General features: G+C 38.5%; 1 protein-coding gene across 2 annotated transcripts; it reads left to right on the plus strand.

Annotated features, from left to right (window-relative positions):
* Positions 1 to 1,053: 1,053 nt before the first annotated feature.
* Positions 1,054 to 14,056, plus strand: LOC116314795 (interleukin-1 receptor-like 1). 2 transcript variants are annotated; one of them, XM_031732944.2, is made up of 12 exons: positions 1,054 to 1,179; positions 2,255 to 2,321; positions 2,710 to 2,962; positions 3,115 to 3,304; positions 6,393 to 6,543; positions 7,388 to 7,456; positions 8,441 to 8,567; positions 8,868 to 9,016; positions 9,142 to 9,279; positions 10,585 to 10,746; positions 10,959 to 11,104; positions 13,387 to 14,056. In XM_031732944.2, exons 2-12 carry the CDS (start codon positions 2,258 to 2,260, stop codon positions 13,633 to 13,635), a joined length of 1,698 nt encoding a protein of 565 aa, XP_031588804.1. In that variant the 5' UTR covers positions 1,054 to 1,179; positions 2,255 to 2,257; the 3' UTR covers positions 13,636 to 14,056. The 2 variants fall into 2 exon arrangements, with proteins under 2 accessions (XP_031588804.1, XP_039455515.1); XM_039599581.1 differs by lacking the exon at positions 2,710 to 2,962 and having other exon boundaries at positions 1,127 to 1,179.
* The last annotated feature ends 12,559 nt before the right edge of the window (positions 14,057 to 26,615 follow it).

The raw sequence follows: 26,615 nt of genomic DNA on the forward strand, positions 1-26,615 counted from the left end.
CAACAATTCATTTTTAATTCACTGTCATCATTTTCCTGATAACAACCCAGCCAGTGTACTTCAGGCCCGAATTTTGATCAGTGGGGAGGGTTTATTGACTGGAAGTGGTGAATGTCACATCTGCTTAGGGAATTCCCTAACTGGAAAAACCCACATGCAGTGCTTACTTGAAAGGGCATATTTGCCCATTGTGTGTAGTTTCCAGTCATGGAAAAATGTGATTATAATTCCCAGAGCGGGATAAGCCAAGCATTCCTTGGTGTTTGAGCAGGTCTCACTTTAAGGTGCGTGTATGGGCTCGTGATCCTGTTGTAAAATGAATTTCACAGTGTGAAAAGTGTCTCTGATGTGGTAATGAACTTCACATGTAATTTTTCACCTACAAGAAATGGTAGAAACTGTATATTAGATCAACTGGACTAGAGAACACCAAGCTATCGTTTCAGTGCCACTTTATCTGCTATACCTGAACTAATAATAAAAATATTGCCAGGAGGCGTTACAAGACAATCCACCAAGTGGGGGCTCAAGCATGTGACCCTAACATTACTAAGTCAGAATCTTGGTATCGATACAATCGATATTTGGATCGATCCGTCTGTTCAGATCTGTATAAACAAGCTCCCTGTGCAGCACAATACAGATATATTACACAGGTACACTGCTGAAAGTCTACATAAATGCTACGAACATCTGTCATCCATCCATTCTCTTCTGCTTATCTTTATCTTAAGGATTTGTAACAAATTCTATTATGGCTGAAACACATTTAAATAACAAAAACAAGAAAATGTGCCTAAACGTGTGTGTTCATTTCTAATTTTGATCTGCCGAGTGGCTTTTAGTGATATGGATTTCTATGTTACGTCTACACTATGTCAGCATTAATATGTGGTTGCTTTGTTCAGGTGAATATGTAGTTTTTCAAATGTGCCTGTTGAAGTAACAGTCACACTGCTGTTGTTGTGACTGTTACGTAAGCATGGGCCCACCCCGGGTTCATACGTCACAGGCTCTCATTTGGACAACGTGAGAAAAGAGAAAGAGGCTGGTGACGAAGCGTGTGTGAGAGAGAGAGAGAGAGAGAGAGAGAGAGAGAGAGAGAAACCATGCCAAACAACCATACCGGCAGCATCGAGCTGATTACACTCCAGCGGCCAGCACACACACTTTTGTGAGGTAAGCAAACACTTTCATCACTACTAACAATTTTAACTTCCTTGCTTTAGGATATGCTAAGGTACTAAATAGGTATACTCCAAGTTAAGTGACAGAAAAAAGAACTAGGGTGAGAAGTTAACTTATAAACTTTATAAAGGCTTTACAGATCTTCTCAGATCTCTTCCATAGTTATTTCCACAGCATCTGGAAAACAAAACTGTTAAAGCTAGCAATACTTTAAACTCATAGTGGATCGAATCATTATTCAATTTGAATTATTCAAGAATTATTATAAGAATTATTCATAATTTTAACACTTTGATTTGATATGAGCTCAAGCTTCAAAATTAGGAACTTCCTGTATAGAAGATATGACTCAAAGTGCAACTTGACTGAGCGGTTACAAATATTGGTGAACATTTGTAGCAATTCTATGTAAACAGCCTCTCTACTGAAGATGAATGTGGTGTGTCTCTGTTGCTACAACTAGAAACTCTTGACAGGTTGTTATACTGTCGGCACTGTAACATGATGTGACTTGTGTTCACTATCTCCTTTTGCTGTTTTTTTAACTGTTATTTCTTATTCAGCCACTGAGTCTGTCAAGGACATTGTGAGAAGTGTTGCACCATGCGAAAAGTCCTTAAATGACAAGATGATTAAGTTTGATAACCAGGAATTACTTGATAACAATCTTCACAACTGATTCGTGTTATATTCTGCAATCAGTCATCAATTTCTTCTGCAACTTCTTCCGACAAGTTCCTGTGTTATCAGTCCACTGAAAGGCCGCTAAGGTGATAGCTTTCTCAATCTCCAGCTAACGGCTGGGTCAAAACCAAAGGAAACATGCAAGCCTGAGAAAAACAAAACACACAGCATTCTGTTCTTCTTCATAACTGTCATAATATCTGTGGAACAGACAGGGAGAAGCACTTTGAGCTATTGAGGCTGTGGTAAAAGCTTAAGTGCAGGGCTGAGAGTGTATGAGTAAAGCAAGTTAATAAGTTAGTGTAATTAAATATGAAATATGTCACATGATTCAGAACAGTGTGGTTTAACTTTGAATGTCCTTTGTCTCTCTCTCTCTCAGCTAATGGATGCTTTCCAGCTTCTCTTTCTTGTTGCAGTGGTGACCTCCATATCAGAATGGAAATCAGGTGGTGTATACTGTACATGATTCAGCTGCATGTGCGGTTTAACCTTGCAATGAAACCATGGTGAAGCTGTGGTTTCATTGCAAGTATTAATCAGGCTCATACAGCCACTGATGTGAAATACATATCATGACAATTTTGAGCAAGCTGTAGGAAAAGTCAAATCAAATGTTATCATTGATGGGTTAGCAAAACATCAAAGCCAAGACGCAGAAGGTAAAAATGTATGGCAAGACAGAAAGGCCAAAAAATCTTTAAAAACATTAAGGCGAAAAAGAAAAGGAGCATTTCATAAACTTTTTCATGTCATGGTATGGCATTGTAGCATCTGCAACACACCTTTCACATTTGCATTTGCACTTATCATCACCTCTATCTGCTTCTCCCTCAGTTTCAGATTCCTGCAATTCACAATGTAAGACCATGAATGAGGAGAGCTTTAGAGTTCTTGAAGGGGAGTCTTTTTTTTTTGTACCTTACATTATTTTCAAACCAAACTTCAACAATAAAAATTTTACATGGTACAAATATGTCACCCAAATTCAGAATATTTCCTCTGATAAGAAAGCCCGGGTGCATTACCAAGGCGAAGCACTCTTTCTCTTAAACCTCAGCATTTCTGATTCTGCGTATTACACTGCTTGGTAAGAATCGTCTCTACAAAATATGTTACAAAATTTCTATCTAGCATCTAACATTAGTGATGCTCTGGGTTTTCTTGAACTCTAAAACAAATTTCTTCTTTTGTTGTCTCCTTTTTTGTTAATGTGCTTCCCACTCATTGATTCTCTTTTAGGGAAATCAAGTCTTCAGGACGATGTGTTAACCACGCTGTAAAAATTGAAGTGTACAATGCAAGTTACAAAGGAAGCAAGATGCTCAGCTACGGAGAAATCAAAAACTCTGATCAGAGCAAAACGGTCAATTGTCCAGATCCAGTCCAAAGGGCATGCAGTGAATTCAAAGGAAACATCACCTGGTACAAGGTAGGCCAAAAATCCGAGGTCAGCTTCCTGTTTGTTTGGCAAACTTGCAAACCTGCACCATTGCCTTAAGTGCATCCAGGAAAGTCTACGGGTCATCCACCTCTGCCATTTTAAATAAGGAGACATGAAACACTACACATACAAAGGCTAAGTGACATCATGGAACCCTGCTTTCAAAAACGGACATATGTGACACTGTCTGTGAAGCTGGATTTAAGAAATAAAGTTTTAAAAATCATGTTCCGCGCCATCTTATGCCAGTATAGAAGTTGATACATTAGTTTATGTTAGCTAACTAGGGACAGAATCAAAACTCAAAGGAAAATAACTCCACTAAAACTAAAAAAACAGTTTAACGGAATTACCTTTGTGCTGTCCCTGGCTGCAACAATGAGTTTAAATGTTTAAATGTTACATTTTTAAAAACCGAGGACATACTGTCCACTTGCATCCTCTGTCTCTTTAGCAGTAACTGGCCCTCGTTGTTTGGCTAGCTGCACTCAAATGGAAAAATCTAGCTGTTAGCCGCAACGTTCGGGTTTATAAAGCACTTTTTAAAGCAGGACTCAGAGGAAGAGATGCCACACTTTTTAAAACCCTTTGTGTTTTCCTCACATCATCTCACTGACTGGATTACTTCATATTAAAAGTGAGGAAAAGTGAAGCCCAAATGTAAGTGAAAGAGTCTGTAACATGGGGATTTTTTCCCCTGTGGACATGCTGATGGATGTTAGGATTTCCAATCCTATTGTGTAACAAACAGTTATGTTTTTGGTGTGATACGCATGTAGTAACCTATACTGTAGTAAACTGTTTGGCTGTGTTGGGAAAAGAAAGAATATTTTATTGCATAAAATAGAACTGATCCCATCTTGCCAACATCTGCTTTGCTAGCTGATTGTACCACGTGGTACTGGACCTGATGAGGAAAGGCTTTAGTGTGAACTTCAGCTTGTGAGTCTGGTGACTCAAACAGGCTCTCCTCCACACTGTCCTCATTTACAAACCAGAACAGTATGGCTAACAGCTGGATTTGGCAGCTATTTGGCAGCTAGCCAAACAGCGAATAGCGACTTGCTGCTAAAGACACAGACAATGAACGTATATACCCAGTTTCTTAACAACAAACTCATTGTTGCAGCCCAAATGTGATCCCCATAAACTGATTTTTATCGTCATTTTTAATTTTTAATGTCATTATTTTCCTCTGAGTTATCCATTCTGTCACTAGTTAGCTAACATAAACTAATGTCTATTAGCCACAAACAAACGACCAACCACAGGACATACTGGCAGAAGATAAACATGTTTTTAAAACTTAAATCCAGCTTTTTACAGATAGTGTTACATCTATGTCAGTTTTTGAGAGCAGGGCTCAGTGGTGTAAATTAGCCTTTATATGTGTAGCATTTCATGTCCCCTATAAGGTGTGTGTTTGCCAGTTGTTTGTTACGCTGAATGTTTTGGTGCTTGGTCATTTTGACTACACGTCATGTCTGGATTTTTCTGATCGTTTTTGGATCAACGTCATTGGATTAATTGATGGTATGACCCTGCCTGGTTTATGACTCTGGATACTTTGCTAAAAAGGTGCAAGAGCTAGTTGCCAACCAGCATCAAGCTGCAAAGCTAAGAGGTGCCAGAACGTTGATGACATTAAAATGTTGCTTGACTTCTGAACAAAGGAATTTTATTTAACTTTTTAAACATTGTCAATGTTAATACCAGTGTACATTTTTATGTAAGATAATAGTGTTGGTTTCTTTGCTATAGCAAGAACCTGATTACAAGTTAGTAAAAAGGGAGCTACTTTAATAACCTCCAAACTTTGTTGTATGCAAGAAAACTAAAGATGGAAACAACTTGTTTCACCACTTGGGGCAAAACGATATTGTCCAAAAAACCAGGCTATGAAGGATGTTTATTAACAGACTTGCCAACATGAGGCTTAGCCTATGAAAAACAAAGTTGGCCAGACCTCGTGAAGGCCTCTGTCCCTGAATATAAATCCATAAAGCCCTCACAAAGAGCTTACAGACACTCATGTTTAAGGGAGGAGAAAGGAGAAGAGAATAAGGAGATTTTTTGTTAAAAGAGAGAGTGATAAAAGAAATAAAACACCTCTAATGCTAAAGGAGTGCATCAGAGAGAAAGGTTTTTGTGTGCAAAAGTTGAATTTGGCCTGATGCATCCCTGGAATTGACCCATGTGAACTGGTTGGGGTGTTGACATGAATATCACTGATGCATTTCACTAATGAAAAGGCCAGCAATACCACAGAATGTTTCTTTCAACTCAGCCTAGTGGTTCAAACGGAGGCTGCGAAACTGTGTCTACTACTGGGGATAAATCCCACGTAGGGATGAGCGGAGTCATCGTCCCCCCTTTGTAAAACAACAACCTAGCGGTAGTTGACTCAGTTTTCACAACCGCTCAGATTAATTGCCATATCTGCAGCTCGGTTTAATGGACAAACTTTGAACTGGGATGTTAACACTATTTACATAACGCTATTTATACCAATTCCATGTGCAATAACTCAACTGTACATACATAACACTATTTATTACATATTACTTACGGCTTGTAAATTGTACATTTTATATATATATACACATCTTCTTCCATATGTTAATACTGTCCATATGTATATAGCGCTGCAGAACTGTACCCCCCCAGCATGTTTACACTGAGTAGGAGATGCTCTGTATCTCATTGTACAACTGTATAGTGACAATAAAGGCATTCTATTCTATTCTATTCTATTCTATTATGAGCTCAGGACAGAGGAGGAGGGGCTTTGTATGTGGACAGATCTTTCAAATTTAAGAAGTTACTATGGTAACAGTGATTGATAATGTACCTGAATGCATAACAGCTGCAATCCACAAAAAAATAATTATTAGTTGTATATATATGGAGCTCCAGGTACTAGCACTGAGCTCTTTAAAGACTGGATGAAGGAAACAATTACAAGACTAAGCCACAATGATGTAATTGACAGGGCCACTGTAATGAATTACAAAACAGACCACGTTCTTTTAAGTAAAATGTGTTGCTTTCCCTATTTGTGCCCTTCTCGGTGCAGGACTACACTCTTATAAAAGATCAGCATGAAGTCAAAGTGAGAGTGCATCATGCTACCAAAGACCACGAGGGCCTCTACACCTGTATTTGTACCTGGGCATACAATAACAAGGTGTACAATACGTCAGGTTCCAGAGAACTTGTACTTCAAGGTGAAACAGCATACTTTGGTGTTTAGTTCTGGATACCAACATAACACGTTGCGACACCAACATAAACTTGACTATATAAGTGTAATTGTAATGGTCTGTACATTTAACATGTTTAGTAATGAACCAGAGCTAAAGATTTGTATGCCACAGGTTTTCCTGATTTTTCAAACCAATACCCATATTATAGCATACCAAATGTCCTATCAGATACGGTGGCCCTGAGAGGCCAAATGGACTGCAACTTAAGAAAACACCAGCAATAAGAAAAACGCTGCAAAAGCACACAAAACAACAACGGAAATTGGAAAAAACAAAACACAAATAGGAGATACGACAACAGAAATAGAAAAAAAGAAAATGGAAATAGGAAAAAACAGATTTCCAAAAACACAAGGGAAGTGTTTCTGGGGAGACAATAACCCGACGGACCAGCTGCAGGAACTAAAATATGCTAAGAATTGCGCTGGGAGACACTTAAAAGAAGTGGAGGATCTATCGGTTTTGTGAGGAAAGAAAATATGAGAGGTAAGTGTGTTAGCCTGACTATTAGCCTAAAAATCCGTCATCAGTATTATATTAATCATGATAAAACACACCAAGCATGTTTTGGGTTCCTGCAACTGGTCCGTCGCGTTATTGTCTCCCCAGAAACACTTCCCTTGTGTTTTTTCCTATTTCTGTTTTGTTTTTTCCATTGTCGTTTTTCCTATTCGTGTTGTGTTTTGTGTGCTTTTGCAGCGTTTTTCTTATTGCTGGTGTTTTCTTAAGTTGGAGTCCGTTTGACCTCTCAGGGCCACAGTAATTAGAGGATGAAAAACGGCTTACTCTTTTTGGTTGCTTGCAGAGACAGCTATGCACCACCTAGAAATTCTGACCCCAGCTGATGAGTCGCGGGAGCAGTTTGCTGATGAAGGTAATAAAATCTCATCTTCATGTCAACATGTTGCTGTCATAACACTGCAAATACTTGGTTAATAACAAACACTGATTCTCTGAAAGTTACTCAATTAGCACTTAGTAGGACTCAAGTTGCATCCACACAGGGAGTGACAGACTCATCACTTAAGAAGAGTGGAGGTGGAGCAGTGTGTTTTGGGGACCAGTGCCTGATGAGGAGGGTAGCACACCTGTCTAATTAACCTCTCCTCTGGCAGTAGGTGTGGGGGGCAGAAACAAGACAAAGCCAAATACAGAAAGAGAGAAAGATTGTGTGTAACGCTTTGTGTGAATAAAATTGTTTGTAAAATGCAGCCCTCTATCCTTCCTGGGGAGAACTCACAGTGCTCCTGCAACTGCCACACTGGCGCTTTCTCCAGCACTGTCACCTCCACTCTCTGAGGTGGTCTTATTTAAAATGACAGAGGTGGATGACCCGTAGACTTTCCTGGATGCATTTAAGGCAATGGTGCATGCTTGCAAGTTTGCCACCTTCCATTTAAGGGAGTGTTGCTGCAGTCAGCGCTTACAGGTATCCTATAGTGCCAGTAGAAACTAAATACAGGAATAAACATATAATTAAGGCTGTGTTGCACCCCCTGATGTTTGGTACAGATTGGCTGGGGTTTAATAAACTGGTGGAGGTGTTATCATGACGACTGGTTATTGGGAAAGATTTTCCAGGCGTCCTATTACAACTCCACAGCTGGTCATATGGAATATATAAAAACTCTGGAAAGAATAATGGCCCAGTTTTACTGACTGTGCATTCAGGGGAATGTGCGCCTTTGTCATGCATCTTACCCTGTACTCCAGTGGGTTAACCCGCCCTCTTTCTTTCTTCTTCCTTCCTTCCTTCCCTCCTCCCTTCCTCCCTTCCTTCCATCCTCCTTCCTTCCTTCCTTCCCTCCTCCCTTCCTTCCTTCCTTCCTTCCTTCCTTCCTTCCTTCCTTCCTTCCAGGCTCTGAGATTAAGCTGAATTGCTCAGTTTTGTGTGGGACTAATGTGAAACATGACTGCAATGCCAGCTGGTACATCAACGGAATTCCTTTCAAAAACAGGGATGGTTATAGTCAAACTACCAAAATGTAAGCCTCTTTATACTTTACACAATGTACACTTAATGTTTTGCTAATCCTTTGGGTGGATTTCAACATGTATTTTAAGGTGCTTCTAAGGTATTTTACAGAATAAGTTAACATGATGACCTCTTTGAGGGCTATTGTTTAAGACTCACACTTAAGAGAATCGCAAAGATCTGTTGAAAATATGTTCAATAGTAACTTTTATGTATTTCCTATCCTTTGTCTGCAGCGAGCCTTTCTGCTGAACTTTGTCTCTGACCCTTTGTCTTCTTTAACAAAACAAACTCTTATCTTCTTTGTTAGAGCAATTGCGGAACCTTCGAAGAATACCATTGTCACTGCAATCCTCACCATTAAAAAAGTGTCTGCTAAGGATTTTCAACAGAAGTTTGGGTGCTTTGGCGAGGGCTATTACGGAAAAGATAATACCACTTTAACTCTTAAGCGGAAAGGTCAGTGACAGAGCCACTGATTGTTTTCAGTGAATATGACTGTTCAGCCTTGCTAACAAAGATGTCTGTTGACTTTTAGCGAACCATGGAAATGTTATTTTAAACAGTAATTTTGTGTTTCCTAGAATCCATAATTCCACTTGCCATTGGAGGAGTATGCGTGTTATTCATTGGTGTTTTTGTCGCTGTGTTGGTCAAATACTTTGCCATTGACTTAGCTCTGTTCTTCAGACCCTACTTCCCACTAAGCAGTAGCAATAAAGGTAAGAGAGTAAATATTTTTCTTGGGTGCTTTATTATCTTAGTTCTGTACCAACAGTAAAGAAATGAAGTACAATGTGTTAATTAGTCAGTTTCAGAGGATGGACTGAGCCAGTTTAGCTGCTACTCCTGCTCCCTGGCTTCAGCGCTATACTTTAAGGAAAACTGCACCAGTTTAACACATCCAAGACTTAAAAGAGGAAGATGTTGTTCCCTGGGCCAGGCGTGACTGGGAAGGATGTGGTCATAGACCCTGAATCATTATGTCAAAACAAAGGCTACTTCCTAAAATATTCATCAGCTTGTTTGCTGCAAAACAGTGATATCCAGTGGTATCCAATATGACAAATTAGAAATATAAGAAAAACACAAGAGTAACCTTAGTAAATGTAATTACATGCAAACTGAATCACAAATAAATAAACCTGAAACAAGTGTTCTGGTTCTACCTGAACGTTCAAACAACATAAGAAATGCTGGTTCGCTTTGGCTATGGTGAACAAATAAGCCAAATGCCTTCTGGAGAAAGGTTTTGAGATGGCATGACATAGACTCTATTAATCCCACACTGTGGGAATTCACATATTACAGCAACACAAGGGTCCATAAAGTGCAGTTGGAGCGATAATATATACACAGTTTTTAGCAGCCGTTTATCATGTGTGCATATTCCACAGTCTAAAAACTGGTTTTGGAAAGGTTAAACCAGGCTAATATTAAGTTTCTAGATTGGCCTTCCCAAAGCCCAACCTCAACCGTATTGAAAATTTGTGAGTGACACTTAAAAGCGAGATGATATCACAAATTTAAACCTCTACCAGTTCTGCCAAGAAGGGTGGTCAAACATCCATCCAGAATTGAGTCAGAAACTTGTTGGGGGCAGCTAAAAGCATCTGGTCAAGGTGCAACTTACCAAATATTAGTGGTAGTATTATCATATATTTGAGCCTGTATGCATAATCGTGACTCTGCATTTGTGGGATGTATTAAAACCTGTCCTCCCAATTGTTGTTGTTTTTTTTGTATGTTTTAACTCATTAAAGATGTATGCTGTACAATTGTTCCACCCTGGAAAAAGAAAGGTTCAAAGAAGTTAAAAATCACCATGACATTCATGTCAATGATGAGTGTTTGTAACTTCTGACCACAACTGTTTTACGACAAATGACTCATTATAGTGACAGGGTCACATTACATCACAATGAGCCAATAAGGAAGAAACATTAATAAATAAAAAAAACAACTGAGAAAACCTTGTCAAAGAAAGTACACATCAACTTCCACTGATTTGTTTGTTTGTTTCCCAGACACAAGTTTATATGATGCCTATGTGGTCTACCAGACACCAATGGACAAGATCACTGAGGACAGACTCTCTCAGTTTATCATACAGACTTTGCCCTCTGTCCTTGAGGATAAGTGCGGATATCGGCTCTTTATCCACGGGAGGGATGACATACCAGGGGAAGGTCAGTATTTTGTATGCTTTAATTGTAATTTTGGACATCGAGAACCAATATGTTTTGTATTTGTGATTCAGATTTTATTGTCTGCAGTGTTCTTTGTAGCCCAGCTTATGTGCTAAAGGGATACCAGTGTTGTGCTGCCTAATGTAAAGAGCCATCATATACCTGTTTTTTTTTGTTTTGTTGTTTTTTTACTTTTTGTTGTACCACAACAGATCGTCTGGAGTTGGTGGAGGAATGCATGAATCAGAGCAGGAGGCTCATGGTCATTCTCACACCAGATCTGGGATCAGGCTCCGTGACGACAGAGCGATGGCCTGCCTCACCCCAAACCTCAGTGATGGGAGGGTTTGACTGGCAGGTGAGAACTGAGACAGGGGGGAGTATGCTCATTGGCCTAATGACCTGTGATTGACAAATCATTATTCAAGGACTTGTAAAGCACCCAAATTATGCAAAAGTGCTCATCCAAAGGCTTTAAAATTGGACTTCACAAACCAGTGAGTGGGGTCGAGGTAGCTATGTTCATCTTTCATGCTGTCTGTGAGCCGTCTGTGAACAGTCAAGTTTGAGAAGACTGTACACACACAATCCACACAGAATTCTCTGGCTCACAGAAAGCTGGCAGGTTTGCATACCAAGAGACTCACATAAATATCCAGCAATTCCCACTTTCTCTGTCTGTCTTTCTCTGCTTTGCAGGCAACGTGAGCAGGGGCCTTTGTAGCATCTTTTTTAAATGGGGGTGGGAGTTGTGGAACCAAGAACAAGGCACACAAGGAGGTCCACAAGAAATCGTAGGGCCTTGCGATATAAAGTGCGTTGAGGCAACTGTTGTTGTGATTTGATGCTATATAAATAAAATGTAATTTAATTTCACTCAAACTGGAATATTTAGTCAGAGGTCAATTCAGTGCAGAATAATTTGCTGTAGAAAGCATTAGGCATGCTGTGAGGACCTTGCCAACTGCTCGGCCCTTCTCCTTCTGGCTTTGTAGGAAGCGAGCAGGGCAGGAGGCAGGTGAGAGGAAATACACTTGTTGCCCCTGGTTAATGTTTAAAAGGCTTGGTGCTAACATCCTCTCTATCTTCTTCCCAGTAGGCAAATTTGTTTTGTTTAATTATCTTTCTTTAAAATATGACTGATTTAGCCACTTCACACTTCTTCTCAATTTAATTTAATTACATACATTTTTGTTCTTTCCAAGAATATATATATATTATATTATATATATTTGTCTGTTTGAAATTTTGAGCTGGCTAATGACAAAAGTTTTCAGAAACCTGTGCGGCCCTGTGTCCCATTTCAGATTTATTACATGAAAAGTTGTGTTGCACAAGACTTCAAGTGTAATTTTGTGTTGGATAATTATTTTGCAGTGTGGAAAAAAGTATTGAAAAGTTATACTTCTACTTAATTAGCTTAATGGTGCACAGGTTGTATAATCAATATAACTGCATAATATATTTTAAATACTTATAGTATATACCTATTGTGTGGAATGACACTTCAGATTCTTTTTTATCATTTTAAAAAATACCTACAAGTGGAATCCAAACTGTAATATTTGCATCCAAAATATAGTGGAGCAGAAGCAGAATATGGTACAGCAAAGAAATACTTAAATAAAGTGCAAGTAAAGTAGTCAAGTAAATATAATAAGTTATATTCCTGTACTCTAATTTATTGGTATTGCATGATGTAAGATACTGGTACTCTAGTACAATACCATCGGTGGGAAAAGTACAATATTTTTACAACAAATCTAAGGAAACAGGTGCACAGAGGGAAAACAACCTTGTGGAGAAATGTAGTATAACCTCCGCACACTGTTACCATTATTTAGTCAATTACAACTTTTTGGTCCATGCAAACTTTGTCAGGTACAGAGATAAAGTGTCCATGCAAACATTTGCACCTATGTATGCATTCAGTAAGGTTCGGCCAGTTAAGGATGCCTGGCTATTAGACATATCACACAGACTGAAACATTGGAAATGAATAAACATAATGGTAAACGGGACAATGTGTGGCTGTCATACTATATTTCTCCACAAAGACACTATTTGAAGAAACAGACATTTGAAGAAAATTTGATGATCAGATAAAAAAGAGAGAGGGAGGAGAGAGGGAAAAAATGAAACTGAGTTGCAGCTAAATAAGTACCACTTGGGGACCAGGGCCATGTGCTACAAGTTCAATACATCCACTCCATATGGCTTTGTACGTGATGACCATCAACTTTATTTGCTGGTCCTAGCCCCCAAATGGCTGCCCTTCTTTAATCCTGGTTCTGCTGGCGGTTTCTTCCTGCTAAAAAGGAGTTTTTCCTTCCCACTGTCACATAATCCTTGCTCATAGGAGATTTTCTGAGTGTTGTGGTTTTCTCTCTATTGTCGTAGGATCTTTACCTTAGAATATAAAGCGCCTTGAGGCATCTGTTGCTGTGTTAATAAGGAATAGATTGATTGTTGTGAAAACAAATGATTCTATTTATATGTGTATCATGGCACAATGTTTTTATACTTAAGTTTATTCTAATTGTTCAATATACAGCACTACTTGATAGATAATACTGATGTAAATAAAAATCCAAAGCGTTTAGTGAAGGGGTGACTAAAGTGTTGTTGATCATTTACCAGGTGGGGCTCCACCATGCATTGGTCCAGAGGGAACTGAGTGTGATTTTGATCCAGCTAGGAGACACAGGGCCACAGCAATACACCCACCTCCCCCCGGGCTTGCAGCACCTGATTCGTAAGAGTGCCCCTTTGAAGTGGCCAGAGGGCTCTGGAGGCGCTGCAGCATGGAACTCTCGCTTCTGGAAGAGAGTGAGATACCTGATGCCTGCCACACCTGTCAAAAAATGTGCACAGTCTACTATCGTCTAATACATCTTTTAACACGTTTTGTTAATTTTTTTATACCATTATATTCCTTTTATGCATTATATATTATCATATAGTTTCCATTTCAAAGTCATTTTGTTCTGTGATGTTATTTTATTGAGCTAAGTTGTTTTTCTTGTTTTGGCTCCTAAAACGGTAATTTCCCACCTTGTGAGAAAAGCAAAGAATTTCTTATTCTTTTCTTTTATATAATAAAAGTATTTGTATTTAATTGCTCACATGCTTCTCACTCCATAAGGCTTTGTACATAATGACCATCAACTTTATTTTGGTGTAAGTAAGCAAACAAGCAGTAATAGCAGTTACACATACTTGAATAGTTGGTGCACAATTGAATATTTTGAATTTCATTTTGAATTTTTCCTTTCAGTTCCATTAATGGTGCCATTAATCTATGGTTAATTTTTACTAATTTCATTGTCAGTTTGAACCTTTTTATTAACATAATGTGGGTGACATGTTGAGAAGTTTAGAAAAGGCATTACAATTCCTGGATTGGCTAAAGTCTATCGTCGAAAAGATTTAGTTATTGTTTAAAGCTACTGTTTTTTATTTTTATCCATTTCAAAAGTTGATGAAAACATGAAATTGTTTTCATCAACTGAAGTTCTAAAGTGTTTATCCAGTAGAGGGAGACAAATATCACTGTTACTGTGTGTGAAGTCAATGGTTTCTACCCTGTGTTTAACTTTTTAAGAACACAGGGTTTATCCAGATAGAGGGACAATAGAATCATAGAAGATGACTGCTGCATGCAAACCACAGAAGTCACATGAGTCACATTGTGACTACGTTGCTGTTGCTAAATGTTTGATATGAATGTACTTTTTTCAAAACCACATATAACTTCATTAATAATGTTTATGTCAGGCTGGTGTTCATCGACGTAACTTTGTGCTGAACATCGGGGGGGTCAAGATCTCTGTCTAAATAAATGAATAAATCTGGGTGAATTCCCAGATGATTAAACATGCAGCTATTTTGCTGGTAATACCTGAAGTGAGTGAAGAAAATCAACAGCCTATTTATGCAAGATAATTCATAATTTTATTAGGGGGGGTTATATTGGTTGGGTCTGATTATTGGGGGGGTTATAACGCCCCTAACCCCCCTGGAAATTACGCTCCTGCTGGTGTTGCATATTCTTAGTTTGTTGCTCTTGTCTTTCTTCCAGATGTTTATTTTCTGCTTCTATTCCATTGTCTGCTCTTCTCCTCGAAGCTTCTCTTCTTCAATTTGTTTAATTTTGTTCTGTAAATGTTTCAAATGTTTCTCTGGTCGAACATTTGAAGGCTGCAAAAACAACTGCTGCGAACAAACCGACTAAAAATTGCTGCTTCTCACTCCTGTTTATGCAGAATTTTCAAATGATTTAAGATTCTAAAGGCGTCCTTGTGACATCATCACTCCCTAAGCCAATGGGATTGTCAATTGACATTTTTGAATGGGGATATTTTTTTTTAACCGGTTTTCAAATTTAAGGTAATATTTTAGTGTTTCTTAGTTTTAGATTAGTTGGTTAGTCTATTTTTTGTGCTTAATTTAATGAATAAAAATAACTGCAAGCAAACTAGTGACAAAGATGATGATGAATAATGGAGGGAACATGAATGTCTGCACCCGATGTAACTTGCAGATGTATTGAATGATGTTAAAACTATCCATTAAAAAGCCAGACAACTCCCAGGGTCAGTGGGTTTGCATGCCATACATGCAGTGCTGTGCAAAAGTGTCATTGCTTTGGAACTGAGTGGACTGAGTATTGATCAGAGCAACTAAAACAACTAAAAGAAACTTAACATGAAAGGAACTAATATGGGTTAACTGGTAGTTGATACCAATCAGGATTTAAAACCAAAACTGACCTGGGAAGAAAGAGAAATATATTTTTGTTTTATTTATTTATTTATTTTTAAAATTTGTCTTCTTCTTCCTTCTGGGATTTGGATACAACGAGTAAAGTATGCATATTATACACAAAAATACACTATTACCCATTTCTTGTTTTTATAATTAAGATGAAGACTTGAATGAAGACACTGATCTGACACGTAAAATTTAGACAATTGTGTTTATTGTTTCCCCCCATCTCTCTACCCTGTGGTTTAAAAAGTGAACACAGGGTAGGGAGATGATGGAGGAAATGAAAAGGGGTGGGTGTGGGGGGTAAAGAAGAGGGTAAAGGAAAGGTAGAAGGGGGGGGAAAGAGGGAAAAAGACGGGTTAGAAAGAAGGAAAGAGACAGGGCAGAAAAAATCCCAACAATCCCCTCTGAGCAAGCACTGGGCGACAGTGGGGAGGAAAAACTGCCTTTAAACAGGCAGAAACCTCCGGCAGAACCAGGCTCAGGAGGGGGCAGTCAACTGCCGGGACTGGTTGGGGGGTGAAGGTGAAAAAAGAAAAGGGATGAAGAAGGGAGGGGAGAAAGTAATTGATGGAGAGGTGTTTGGAGAGAAGGGGACAGAGGGCAGAGGAGAGCTGAAAATTTAGATGGAACAGAGGAATTGTGTGAATTGTGTATTGATCTTGAAAGACTGGACTGTTTCTTTTTTTCAAGATTAAAAAAAAGTTGGTAACTAAGTATTGCGTCTGAATGGCTTGGCGATGGCTCTGCCCAGTGCGCAAAAGAACCTGACAATGGCAGAACGCTTCGCTTTTGGTTTTCCCAGACGATCTTTTAAACTTGCCACAATGCATTTTGCAGTTTCACTTTCTTGTAATTCCATTGACACTATAACACGTTCTATAAAGCCCATGGTGTTGCAGAGGTCTTTCAGAAGTTTTTTGTCAATTGTTTTAAAAGTTTTGGATGTAATATAAAGCTCTTCATCTTCCAGTTCTGCCCATACATAATCCAAGAGCCAAGTGAGGATGTGATTTGGGTCTTGATATGTGCAGAGCAGGTTTGCCTCTTTAAAGGTTGTAGAGATGAGCTTGTGCAGGATGAGCTTAAGCTTTGCTTTTTTTTCTGCTTTTCTGGCTATACAATAAAACTCTGCCACTGGGCTGGGTTTTATAGTTTCTGTGGTAACTGATGGCAGTGATAACATGAGTTCCTGCTTATCTAACAGAGCCAGTATGACTCTTTGGCTATGGCTCTCTGCCTGGGTATTTAACCACCATCTGAATAGTCCCAAGAAGCGCCTTGCTTTAGTTTGCAGATCATTATGCAGAATCTTCTGTCTTTCTGCCATGACGACTTGCTCTGGGACAATTTCAGGTCCCGTGCCTTCCGAGGTATATTGGTGCAGAATATCTGTAAGTAATTCTGTAAACACCAGTAATTTACCCTGTGAAAGGCAATCTTGTAATCTTTTGAACTCATTTTTCTCTTTCTCCAGTGTTTCCTTATTTGTAATTAGAGAGTTGACATGTTCAACCAGTTTCTGCACTGACTCACTGCTTTTAGCAGCGGGTGTGCTGTGGCATCTGCTCCACAGTTGTATGGCAGTGCGAAGAATCATTACTTTTGCAAAACGTTTTGCAAAGAATGACTTAATCTTATCAGCAGCTTTTTTCAATGACTGCTGAATTTTCTCTTTGATTTGTGCAAGACTCCAAGAACCACAGGGCCCTTCTGAAATATCTTCAACCACTGAATTAGCAAGACTGGATGTAAAACTCTCATTCTCTTCAGCAATATCAGATAGAAGTGGGCTATATTCGGCGAGTTTAATCAGTTCCTCGTCAATAATCTCACTGAGTTCATTGACAGCCTCATGGATAACTGCACGCACAATTTCAGAGGTTTCAGTCTTTAAGCTGTCCTTGTGGCCAGTTACATGCATTTCTTGTTCTTGTTCTTTGCCTACTACTTTCTCTAGAACATTCTCTAGGTCTACTTTAATGTCCAGATGTCCTACCTGTGTAGAACTATGTGGTTCTTCGTCTGGACTTGTTGTCCGCCTTTTACATGAGGGCATACAGTCTAATTTAGAACAAAACCCTCTGATCATTTGGACGGCAGAATTAACCATTTCCTCCAGTCTTTTTGGAGGAACAATGCGCTGACTTATCCTTTCCTCCCCAGCTGACTCGCTGTCAGCAGACTGAAAACTCTGTACAACCTCTTTTACCATAAGATCAGTTAGTTCCACAGAGCTGCTTGTATGGTCTCCGTCCTTGACTTGCAGAACATTTGCAAAGGCCTGAGAGACGCTGTCAGTAAATAAGGTTAACAGATCCTCCTCTGTCGCTGGAATGTTTGCTTTTTTACATGCATGTACGATATGATTACGTATTATTTCTATTAAGTCCACAATAAACTCGGCCAGGAGAATTTTTGTTGCAAAATCAGGATTTCCTGATCTTAGTGAATTCCACTGTTTACATGTTATCTGATCGAAAAATGACCGGATAAGAGGGAGGACGATTTCCGCTGTCACTTCCTTAATTTCTGTACTATTAGTATTTTCGAGCATGTTGGCTATTTTTATTTGGACTATTATGGCTTATTTTGACTTATCGTATCAGTAACTTTCTGAAATGTATTTAGTTTTTTTCCTCCCTCCCTAAACGTCAGTTCAGTTATGCTGCGCTTAGTCCTATTTAAGACCCTTGAGAACGCTAGGGGCGGGGCCAAATACAAAGGATCAAAGAAAGCCGTTACCGCCCATAGCAATTGTTGCTATATGACGAAACCTTTGATTTCTTGTTGTCGCTGAAACAGCAGCTGAAAAACAAGTCACGGCGGACGGAGTATTTTAACCCTGTGTTTAACCCAGTCAGGTGTGAGGGCGGACCTGCAGGTATAACAGGTCAGAGCAGAGTAGTTCAACCTGCGGAACTCATCGTTGGTTTGGGCTGTGTTGGAAAAAAGGTCACATCAAAACCTGCAGGACACCGCCCTCGAGGCCTATAAGTATTTATCTGAAGTGTATTTTTTGGGATTTGTGTTCGTTATTTTTTTGTGTTCTTGTTTAGTTCTACACTGGAAGATTATTGTGATCTTGAAATGTAAAAATAAAATTATATGTTATTATTTTTCATCGCTCAAAATAAGTGTCATACTCATATAAACCATACCCGCTGAAATGCCGTGCAAGCATTTATCGAGAGTTTCAACCCCAGGCAGGCCAAGTATCTTCGGATCCACATATGTATGTGAGCAGCTATTCTCCACCACGAACTATGGTAAAAACAAACACAGCTCACGCCTCACAGATGACAGCTTACAGTCCTGTGTAAAGATGAAAGTGACTTCGTACAGCCCCGATTTGCAGACGCTGTGCGCAGAGGTTCAGGAGCTGAAGTCCCATTGTAAACATACCACGGCAGACCCGACGATGTTTGCATGAACATGCTTTTCAGCATTTCTTTATTGACCACTTATCACACATGGTTGCTGTACCCACACAGCCGGCTGTAGCTTTCCAACTCACAGCCAGACACACACCAACACAACAGCAGAGAGAGCACAGACTTTAAGCCGGTGAGGCATGATTGCGTCCGCCTCCCCTGCAGCGGCACTGCAGACCACGCCCCGACACGCACATTAACCACGTAAAATAAATATTTATCCAGACATTTTGCAAATATGTATTTTTCATTTTTTAGCAGCATTGTGCTTTTTTCCAATTATTTTTTAAATTCACGTCAAGGCTCCCCTACAGGCTGCGTAATTCCAAAGGCGATATAAGGATGACGGCTCACTACAGTTTTTGTTTGCTATATGAATAATTTAAGTTCAGCTTCAGCTTCATTTAAAAGGGCGTATTTCCTTTTTGTTATATTTTTTAGGAGTTCAAAATGTGTTCATTACATAAATTAAATTTTCTCTGTAGCACTTCATGGATTTCATAAGCAACACAGTTTAGTTGTTTATACAAAGCATAAAGGTAAAAAGCAATAACAGTGTTATCTTCATTTTAGATGTCAAAAAGTATTTGCGGCTCCCAGTGTTTTCTTTTCCATGGAAACTGGGTCCAAATGGCTCTTTGGGTGTTAAAGGTTGCTGACCCCTGGGTCAGAGCAATGTGACGTCACAGGGTTGGTTTGTTTGTTTACATTAGTTTATGCTAGCACAGTGGTTCTCAAACTTTTCACAACGAGTACCACTTAATAAAATATATGGCTCCCAATGTACCACCCTTATTACCCGCATTAAAGTACAGTATAGGCCTTTTAAAACCATATAGAGTTTACACAAGACAATTTTATTTCTTATATGAATGTTATTTATCTTAACTGTCATAAACAGGATGTGATAAGAGATAATAAGAACAACTGTAGTGCATTAAAACATTCACAGCAGGTGGGATATCCGGGCTTTAAGTGATGACGTATGAACAAACTACTCTGCGTTTATCAGGGCTGTTGTGTTTTTAACATGTTTAATGCTTTGTGTCTCAAGATTCACGATTCTTTGGGAAATGTGACCTGATACGCTCCTCAACTGTGCAAAACAGAGAGAGAGAACTTTATATACACCGAATGAGTATATACAAAGAGGACATTATGTGCAAGTGGGTGAGTTATATACATTGTATAAATAAAGATAAAATAGAATACTCTGGAAATTTACAGCTAGTGTATATTGGGTGGAAAGGGTGTTAATGTGTCTTGTGCCATAGTGAAGCCAGAAGGATGAGGATGATATGAGAATGTGGTAATGAGTCCTGTCTCAGTCACTTATGGATGATTGGGATGGCCTCAGGATAAAAGCTTCTCTTGAGCCTCTATGTTTTTGCTCGGATGGTGTGGAACCTTCTGCCTGACTGCAGAAGCTGGAACAGTTTATTGCTGGGATGGGACGGATCCTTCAATATCTGAGCTGCTCTAGTCCAGCATCTCCTGGTGTAAATGTCCGGTATGTAGGGAGGGGAGAGCAGCTCTGCAGCAGCATTCTGCCGTACGGATCAGTCTCTGAAGAGCTTTTTTATCCAGCTGTTCCCATACCAGGATGTGATGTTCTGTGTGTGGATGCTCTCCACAGCGCCTGAGGATAAGTCCTGAGGATCCCTGGAGAGACCCTGAACTTCCTCAGTTGTCGGAGATGATACAGGCGCTGCCTAGCCTTTTTGGACTGGATCTGAATGTGGGCAGACCATGTCAGGTCTGAGGAGATGTGGTCACTGAGATACTTTAAGGACTGGACCCCCTCCGCTGGAGCTCCATTGATGATAATGAGCTTGTAGTCTCTGTGCTTACTCCTTCTGAAATCCACCACCAGCTCCTTCATCTTGCCGACGTTCAGCTGGAGGTGGTTTGTCCTGGCACCACGATGCCAGATTCTTCACTTCATCCATGTAGGCCGCCTTATCGTTGTTGGAGATGGCCCCCAAAACCACTGTGTCATCAGCAAACTTCACAATGGTATTGGAGCCATGGGTGGTCACACAGTCTGAAGAAGCACTATTGTGTTAAACGCTTAACTGTAATCAACAAACAGCAATCTCACATAGTTACCCTGTTTCCTGTCCACGTGGCTAAGGGTGGTGTGCAGGACATGGGCAATGGTATATGTATATATATATGTATATATATGTATATTTTATTAGGTGATACTAATAAAACGTCGGTAGGCGAACTGGAGCGGATCTGTGATGTTTGGGATGGGGGAGGAGATGATGTTCTTCAACAACGTGTTCTATTTAATCTGAACAAGCCACTAAAAAAAGTCAGTCATCACTGTCGGCCTCTCTCGTTTTTTATTACCACTATTCTTTCTAAAGCTCAGTTCCCAGGTAATGCAGCAGTATATTAATGACTAACCTCCCGTTGTGGATGGATTATCTCAGTTGTTCTCTTGACTGAAGTTTATTCTGTTTACAGCATCCTGCCATGCAATTGCATTTGTCCCTAACCATCGAGAACCCTTACGTTAACTTTTATCAATTGGAGAAAGTTAGTGTTCATCCTCCAGCTTCACTGTGTTTATATTATACTAACATAGCTGTGTAGCTAGCCACCACGTAGCACACCATTATATACCAGGGAGCTCAACTTCAGTAACCCTACAAACGCCACTGCTGTTTAGTTTCCTTTCTTAATTTATATCTGATATAAGTGATATCAGAGTTGTATGTTTTAATCAATGTATTTAATATTTCAGCAATCCCTCAGCCAGAACATGGTATATTATTATATGGAGACTTCCCGCATACCACTAGATGGAGCCCAAGTACCACCAGTGGTACGCATACCCCAGTTTGTGAACCACTGTGCTTGCAAACTAGTAAAAGAACCAATAAGTCGGTGGAAAATAAGGACGCTGAAACGAATAACTGGTCTAAGGAGGTCATTTCTGTGCCGTCCCTGGCTGTAATGACTCCCTGCTGTAATATTTGGGTTTGTAACATTATTTAGAAGGCTGACACAATAACATGTTTTTTTCCAAAATGTTCTCTGTCACTGATATAAAAGTAAAGGTTGTGAGAAAACTGAATGCACAGAAACTTCTGTGTTTTCCTACAAATTTCATTACCTAAGAAAAACAAATGAAAATGAAAAATATATATATTTTAAAAGCAAGTACATGCACTGGTGTATCGAGAAAAAAAAAAGTTCTTAATTAAAATTTCATATGTTCGATATTCTTATATGCAAAGCAGAATATTGAGTGTTGTACTTTCATATTTTACAGATTTTCGTCTGATTGGAACGTCCACAGAGATGAAAAGCGGGGTCCTTTAGTGCTGCAGGCAGACACTATCCAGGGACAGAGAGAGAAAATGTGGAGCTGTTGGCGACGCGTAGTACTGCTGCTGAATTTTAGAAAGTGACTCATGTCTAGGCGTAGGTTTTTGTGTTTATGTTTAAAAAATGGGTTAGGGTTAAATGCTACAATAAATAGTTGTATGAGTTTAGCTTGGCACAGTTGACACAGTTTATAGATGTTTATATTCTGGTAAAATTCAACAGTTGGCCTAGATTTAGTCAGGTAACATTGTAGAGTAGAGCAGATAAAGTGGATTATGTAGGCTAGGTATCGTTAAAATATATAGAGTATTTGTAGGAAAACAGCCATTGTAGGCTTTAAAAAGTGAAAATACAACTCATTCATATTATTTCATACATAAAACAGAGCGATAATAACATGTATAAATCTTTATGCCTCTATAAAATGTTTCTCAGCTGTATTATTATTTTCAGTTGGTCACATTTGTTTTGGCTGATTGTTAATTGAGTATTTTAAAATGTAGGTATTGACTTTTTCATTGTTTTTTTATTGCTCATATGACAATTCTTTATAATTAAACATTATGAGAGGTATACAGCAATTTGAAATACACTACTGTTTAGTTTAATTTTCCAAACTCATTGTTTTTGTACAGAGTATCTGCATTGGCCAGTATCGTCAATACTTCATGGGCTTCATGGGAATTTTACTTGGTATCAGATCAGAAAGGAAATCAATGGTATCACACGTTACGTCATATTTAGTATTTGGCTAACTGTAATGCTTAAATTCCCAAACTTTTGAAATAACTTATTTCTTATTCTGTTTTGTATTGTTTTATTTAATACAAATGCAAATATAAACAATAGTAATATAATACAAATATTACAAAGATTGTAAATGGTTTCTTCTGCTTTGTCCTATCCATGTCATTAACATGTAGAAAGTTATACATGTTTTTTTCCTGTAGAGGGAGACAAACATTACTGTTACTGTGTGTTCATCTGCCTTCTTGACAGAATATTTGTCACAAAGTAAAGTTCCTTAAAAGGAAACGGGAGACTGAAAACATCCGATTACTTGTTTTAAGTAATTAGCATTTATGTACATATATATATCTATATATAGATATATATGGAAATTATCTCATATTTAAAAGTAGAGTTATCTGGTTAAATTAAAATGTGGTTTGACAGGAACAAACTATCACTAAATCTAAGTAAAACTAAAATCGTCTTATTTATACATTCCCAAGGGAACTCACAAGTGCAGATTTGTATCAATGGTGTGGAAATTGAAAGAGTTCTTGAACACATGTTTTTTTGTGTGATAATAGATGATAAAATAAGCTGGAAGTCTCATTTAAGTCATACAGATAACAAAGTTTCAAGTTTTCTATATCTTTTGATGTGTTACTGGGGTTATTAAAAAAAATTAAATAAATAAATAATACATGTAACAAATTGTAATGAACAATTTATGATGAACAGCACATAAACAGGAAGAAAAAGTGTAGGCTGGTAGTTACTAAATAGTGGAAAGAGGGTGGGATTAAATAACCTTATGCTTCTTCCTACTCCGTTTTGAACATGTAAGACATTTATAATTATTATTGATTTGTTTTCCTTTTGTTTCGCCTTGTTTGTTTGTCTCTTTTTCTCAGTTCTTCTTGTTATACTTTTTAAACTTGTTCAAAATAAAGATTGTATTCACTTCAGTTATATGGACTTGATTGTCTAAATGGTGGATTCAATAATGAAGTCGTCTGTTTTAAATGAAGAAATATTGGATTAAACTAACCTCGAACTTTAGATAATGTGTGTTTTATTCTTCTAAACACTGCATTAGGATGCATCTCCTTAGTACCGATGACTGTTGTGGAATTCTTCTTCTTATTGTTCCTGTATTTTGCCTTGAGCATTTAAACATCACAAAATCTGTTCAAAGGAATAGATTTCCACTTCCTTTGCAAAAATAAACAACATGACAAAATCCCAGATATAAAACTCCTCTCTCTCAGATGGTCAGTGATGTGTAGTTTATGTGATATCATCGTGTGTGTGATGTCACAGATCTGTCATGGTCCTGGATCTGGTGACCCTTTGTGTATATTTTGATTATCAATATTCTGTGATTTACTGTTTTTTCATGGTTCATCCTTTTATGTTTCTAGCTCCCTTCGTTATTCCTTATTATTTTGTCATTTCTAATCTTTAGGTTTTGTTACTGTGCCTCCCCTGTGTTCCTTGTTTTACATCTAGTCATCCTTGTCTCTATGTTCGTGTATTTCCTGTTTTACTTTGACAGTCCCGTGTCCTGTGTTATTATACTGTTTTGCTTTCCTCCCTGTCTCGTGTGTGTGATTAGTCCCAGCTGTGTTTCCCTCCTGGTCATCATTCCCTCGTTACCCATTTGGATATTTAGTCCTCTGTTCTCCTCTGTCTGTTATCGGTTTGTTCTGTCACATCTGCAGAGGTAGGCGGTGTGGAGAGGAGAGAGTGTGGAAAAATGAGCCTTTATTTTGGCTGAATGAAGCAATAAGCACAGCAGGTAACAATTAAAATTGAGTTAATGAATACTGAAAAAGCTAAACCTGGAACCTGACACATTCAACTAGAAACCTGGAAGAACAGCAGATGAACCGACAACAGATGAGAACAAAACAGTGCACTGCAAATGGGAATCCAGAGGTTTAAGGAGGAACGCAAACACACAAGCGATTTGATTCAGTTTTACGAGTCTGAAAAACAACAAAATATCGCTATTAGAAAGGAAAATGAAAAGTTGACAAAAGACACATTGTGAAGATACAGACAGATGTTATGTGAGTTTCTTTGAGAGATGATTTGGCCTAATCATCCCTCAAAGAAACTTATAATATGGATGACATCTCTTGGGATTTATTTTTATCTTTAAGGCTAATATCTCATAATTAGCATTACATCCTGTTTGTGGCACATAATAAAAAATATTTACAGCCTGGGTGTGGCAGCCTTTTGTCTCTGAGCCAGAGAGAGGAGGTCAATGGCGCCATGCAAAAATAATTTGAAATTCTAACAGTTTTGATAATAAATTTTGAAAACTTATAATTGGCGCATATTTGTCTTCTCTCTCACAAAAAACCCTAAACATCGCGATTTTAACCTCTCAAGGCTCTCAAACTGACTTGTATGAGAAAACTGAAAAAAGAAAATGAGAAATTGAAAGCTCAAATACGTGAGCTAAATAATCGTATAGAAATGAGAAAAGCTTTAAGAGCACTGGAAAATGAAGAAAAAGGCATGCTGATGTCTCCAAACAGGTTGTTCTTGAAGAAGATTGGAGGCAAAATTATACCATAATAAACTGAAAGAAAGAAAGAAGAAAATAACAAAATGTCTAAAGAAATTGATACTGTTCATGAAAATCGATGGATGGATTATACGATCTAAAGGCTGTTAAGGCAAATTATAATACTCTGTGTGCAGAGTGGTATCTTGGCTGGTAAGAGACTTTTTCTCTTTGTTCACAGCTTGAGGGGCCGTGGTCAAAGCTTGTTAAGGAACAGACTTTGCATCAGCAGAATAGTGAACACTAGAGCAGAGATCGACAGCCTCAGGATTTCGACTTCTGCTCTCCAAGCTGAAATTGCAGAACTCCAGAAAAGCCTACAAGGGGAAAGAGTTTCTAACCTCGAGTACAATTGACTGAAATTTTTTTTTTAAAAAGAACATTACACAGCACAACAATGTCCGGCAAAAATAAGTGAATAAACCAAAAAAGAAAATGAGAAAAGAAAAGGCTCTGCAAGAGCAATGAGAGTGCAAAAAGAGAATGTATGCAGACAATGATATACTCTAAAAACAGAACTCAGCAATTTCACAGACTCAGTAAGTTCAGACTCAGAAAGCACCTTTTATGAGCAACTGCTCAAAGAAATCACATAGATCTCTGATTTTGAATCTGGGCAACATGGTAACAAACCTAAACTTCATACAAGAAGGTTAGCATGTCAGTCTACTGTGTGAAGTCTGGCTTTATTATGTTGCATTTGCTTTATACCAGGTGCTCTATTTTACCCCTAATCTCAAAAATTAACTTAAATTTGCATTTAATTCAAATTACAGTTACGCAAAACCTCAACCAGTCCTGGCAGATGGCTGCCCCAACCTGAGCATGGTTCTGCTGGAGGTTTCTTCCTGTTAAACCAGAGTTTTTTCTTCCCACTGTTGCCAAGTGCTTGGTCACGGGGATCATTTGATCGTTGGGTTTCCCCCCCAACGATAGTATTAGGGGGGAAACGTAGTCATGTTTTTAGTCAGAATTTAGGTATTGAAAGGTTTTCCAAATAATGGTTGAAGTGA

Source organism: Oreochromis aureus, linkage group 16 (assembly GCF_013358895.1).
Source record: "Oreochromis aureus strain Israel breed Guangdong linkage group 16, ZZ_aureus, whole genome shotgun sequence".
NCBI lineage: Eukaryota > Metazoa > Chordata > Actinopteri > Cichliformes > Cichlidae > Oreochromis > Oreochromis aureus.

Coding starts and splice junctions, on each gene's coding strand:
- LOC116314795 (XM_031732944.2), top strand. CDS start 2,258: ATGGATGCTTTCCAGCTTCTCTTTCTTGTTGCAGTGGTGACCTCCATA. Junction 2,322..2,709: donor CATATCAGAATGGAAATCAG/GTGGTGTATACT, acceptor CTTCTCCCTCAG/TTTCAGATTCCTGCAATTCA. Junction 8,568..8,867: donor TATAGTCAAACTACCAAAAT/GTAAGCCTCTTT, acceptor CTTCTTTGTTAG/AGCAATTGCGGAACCTTCGA.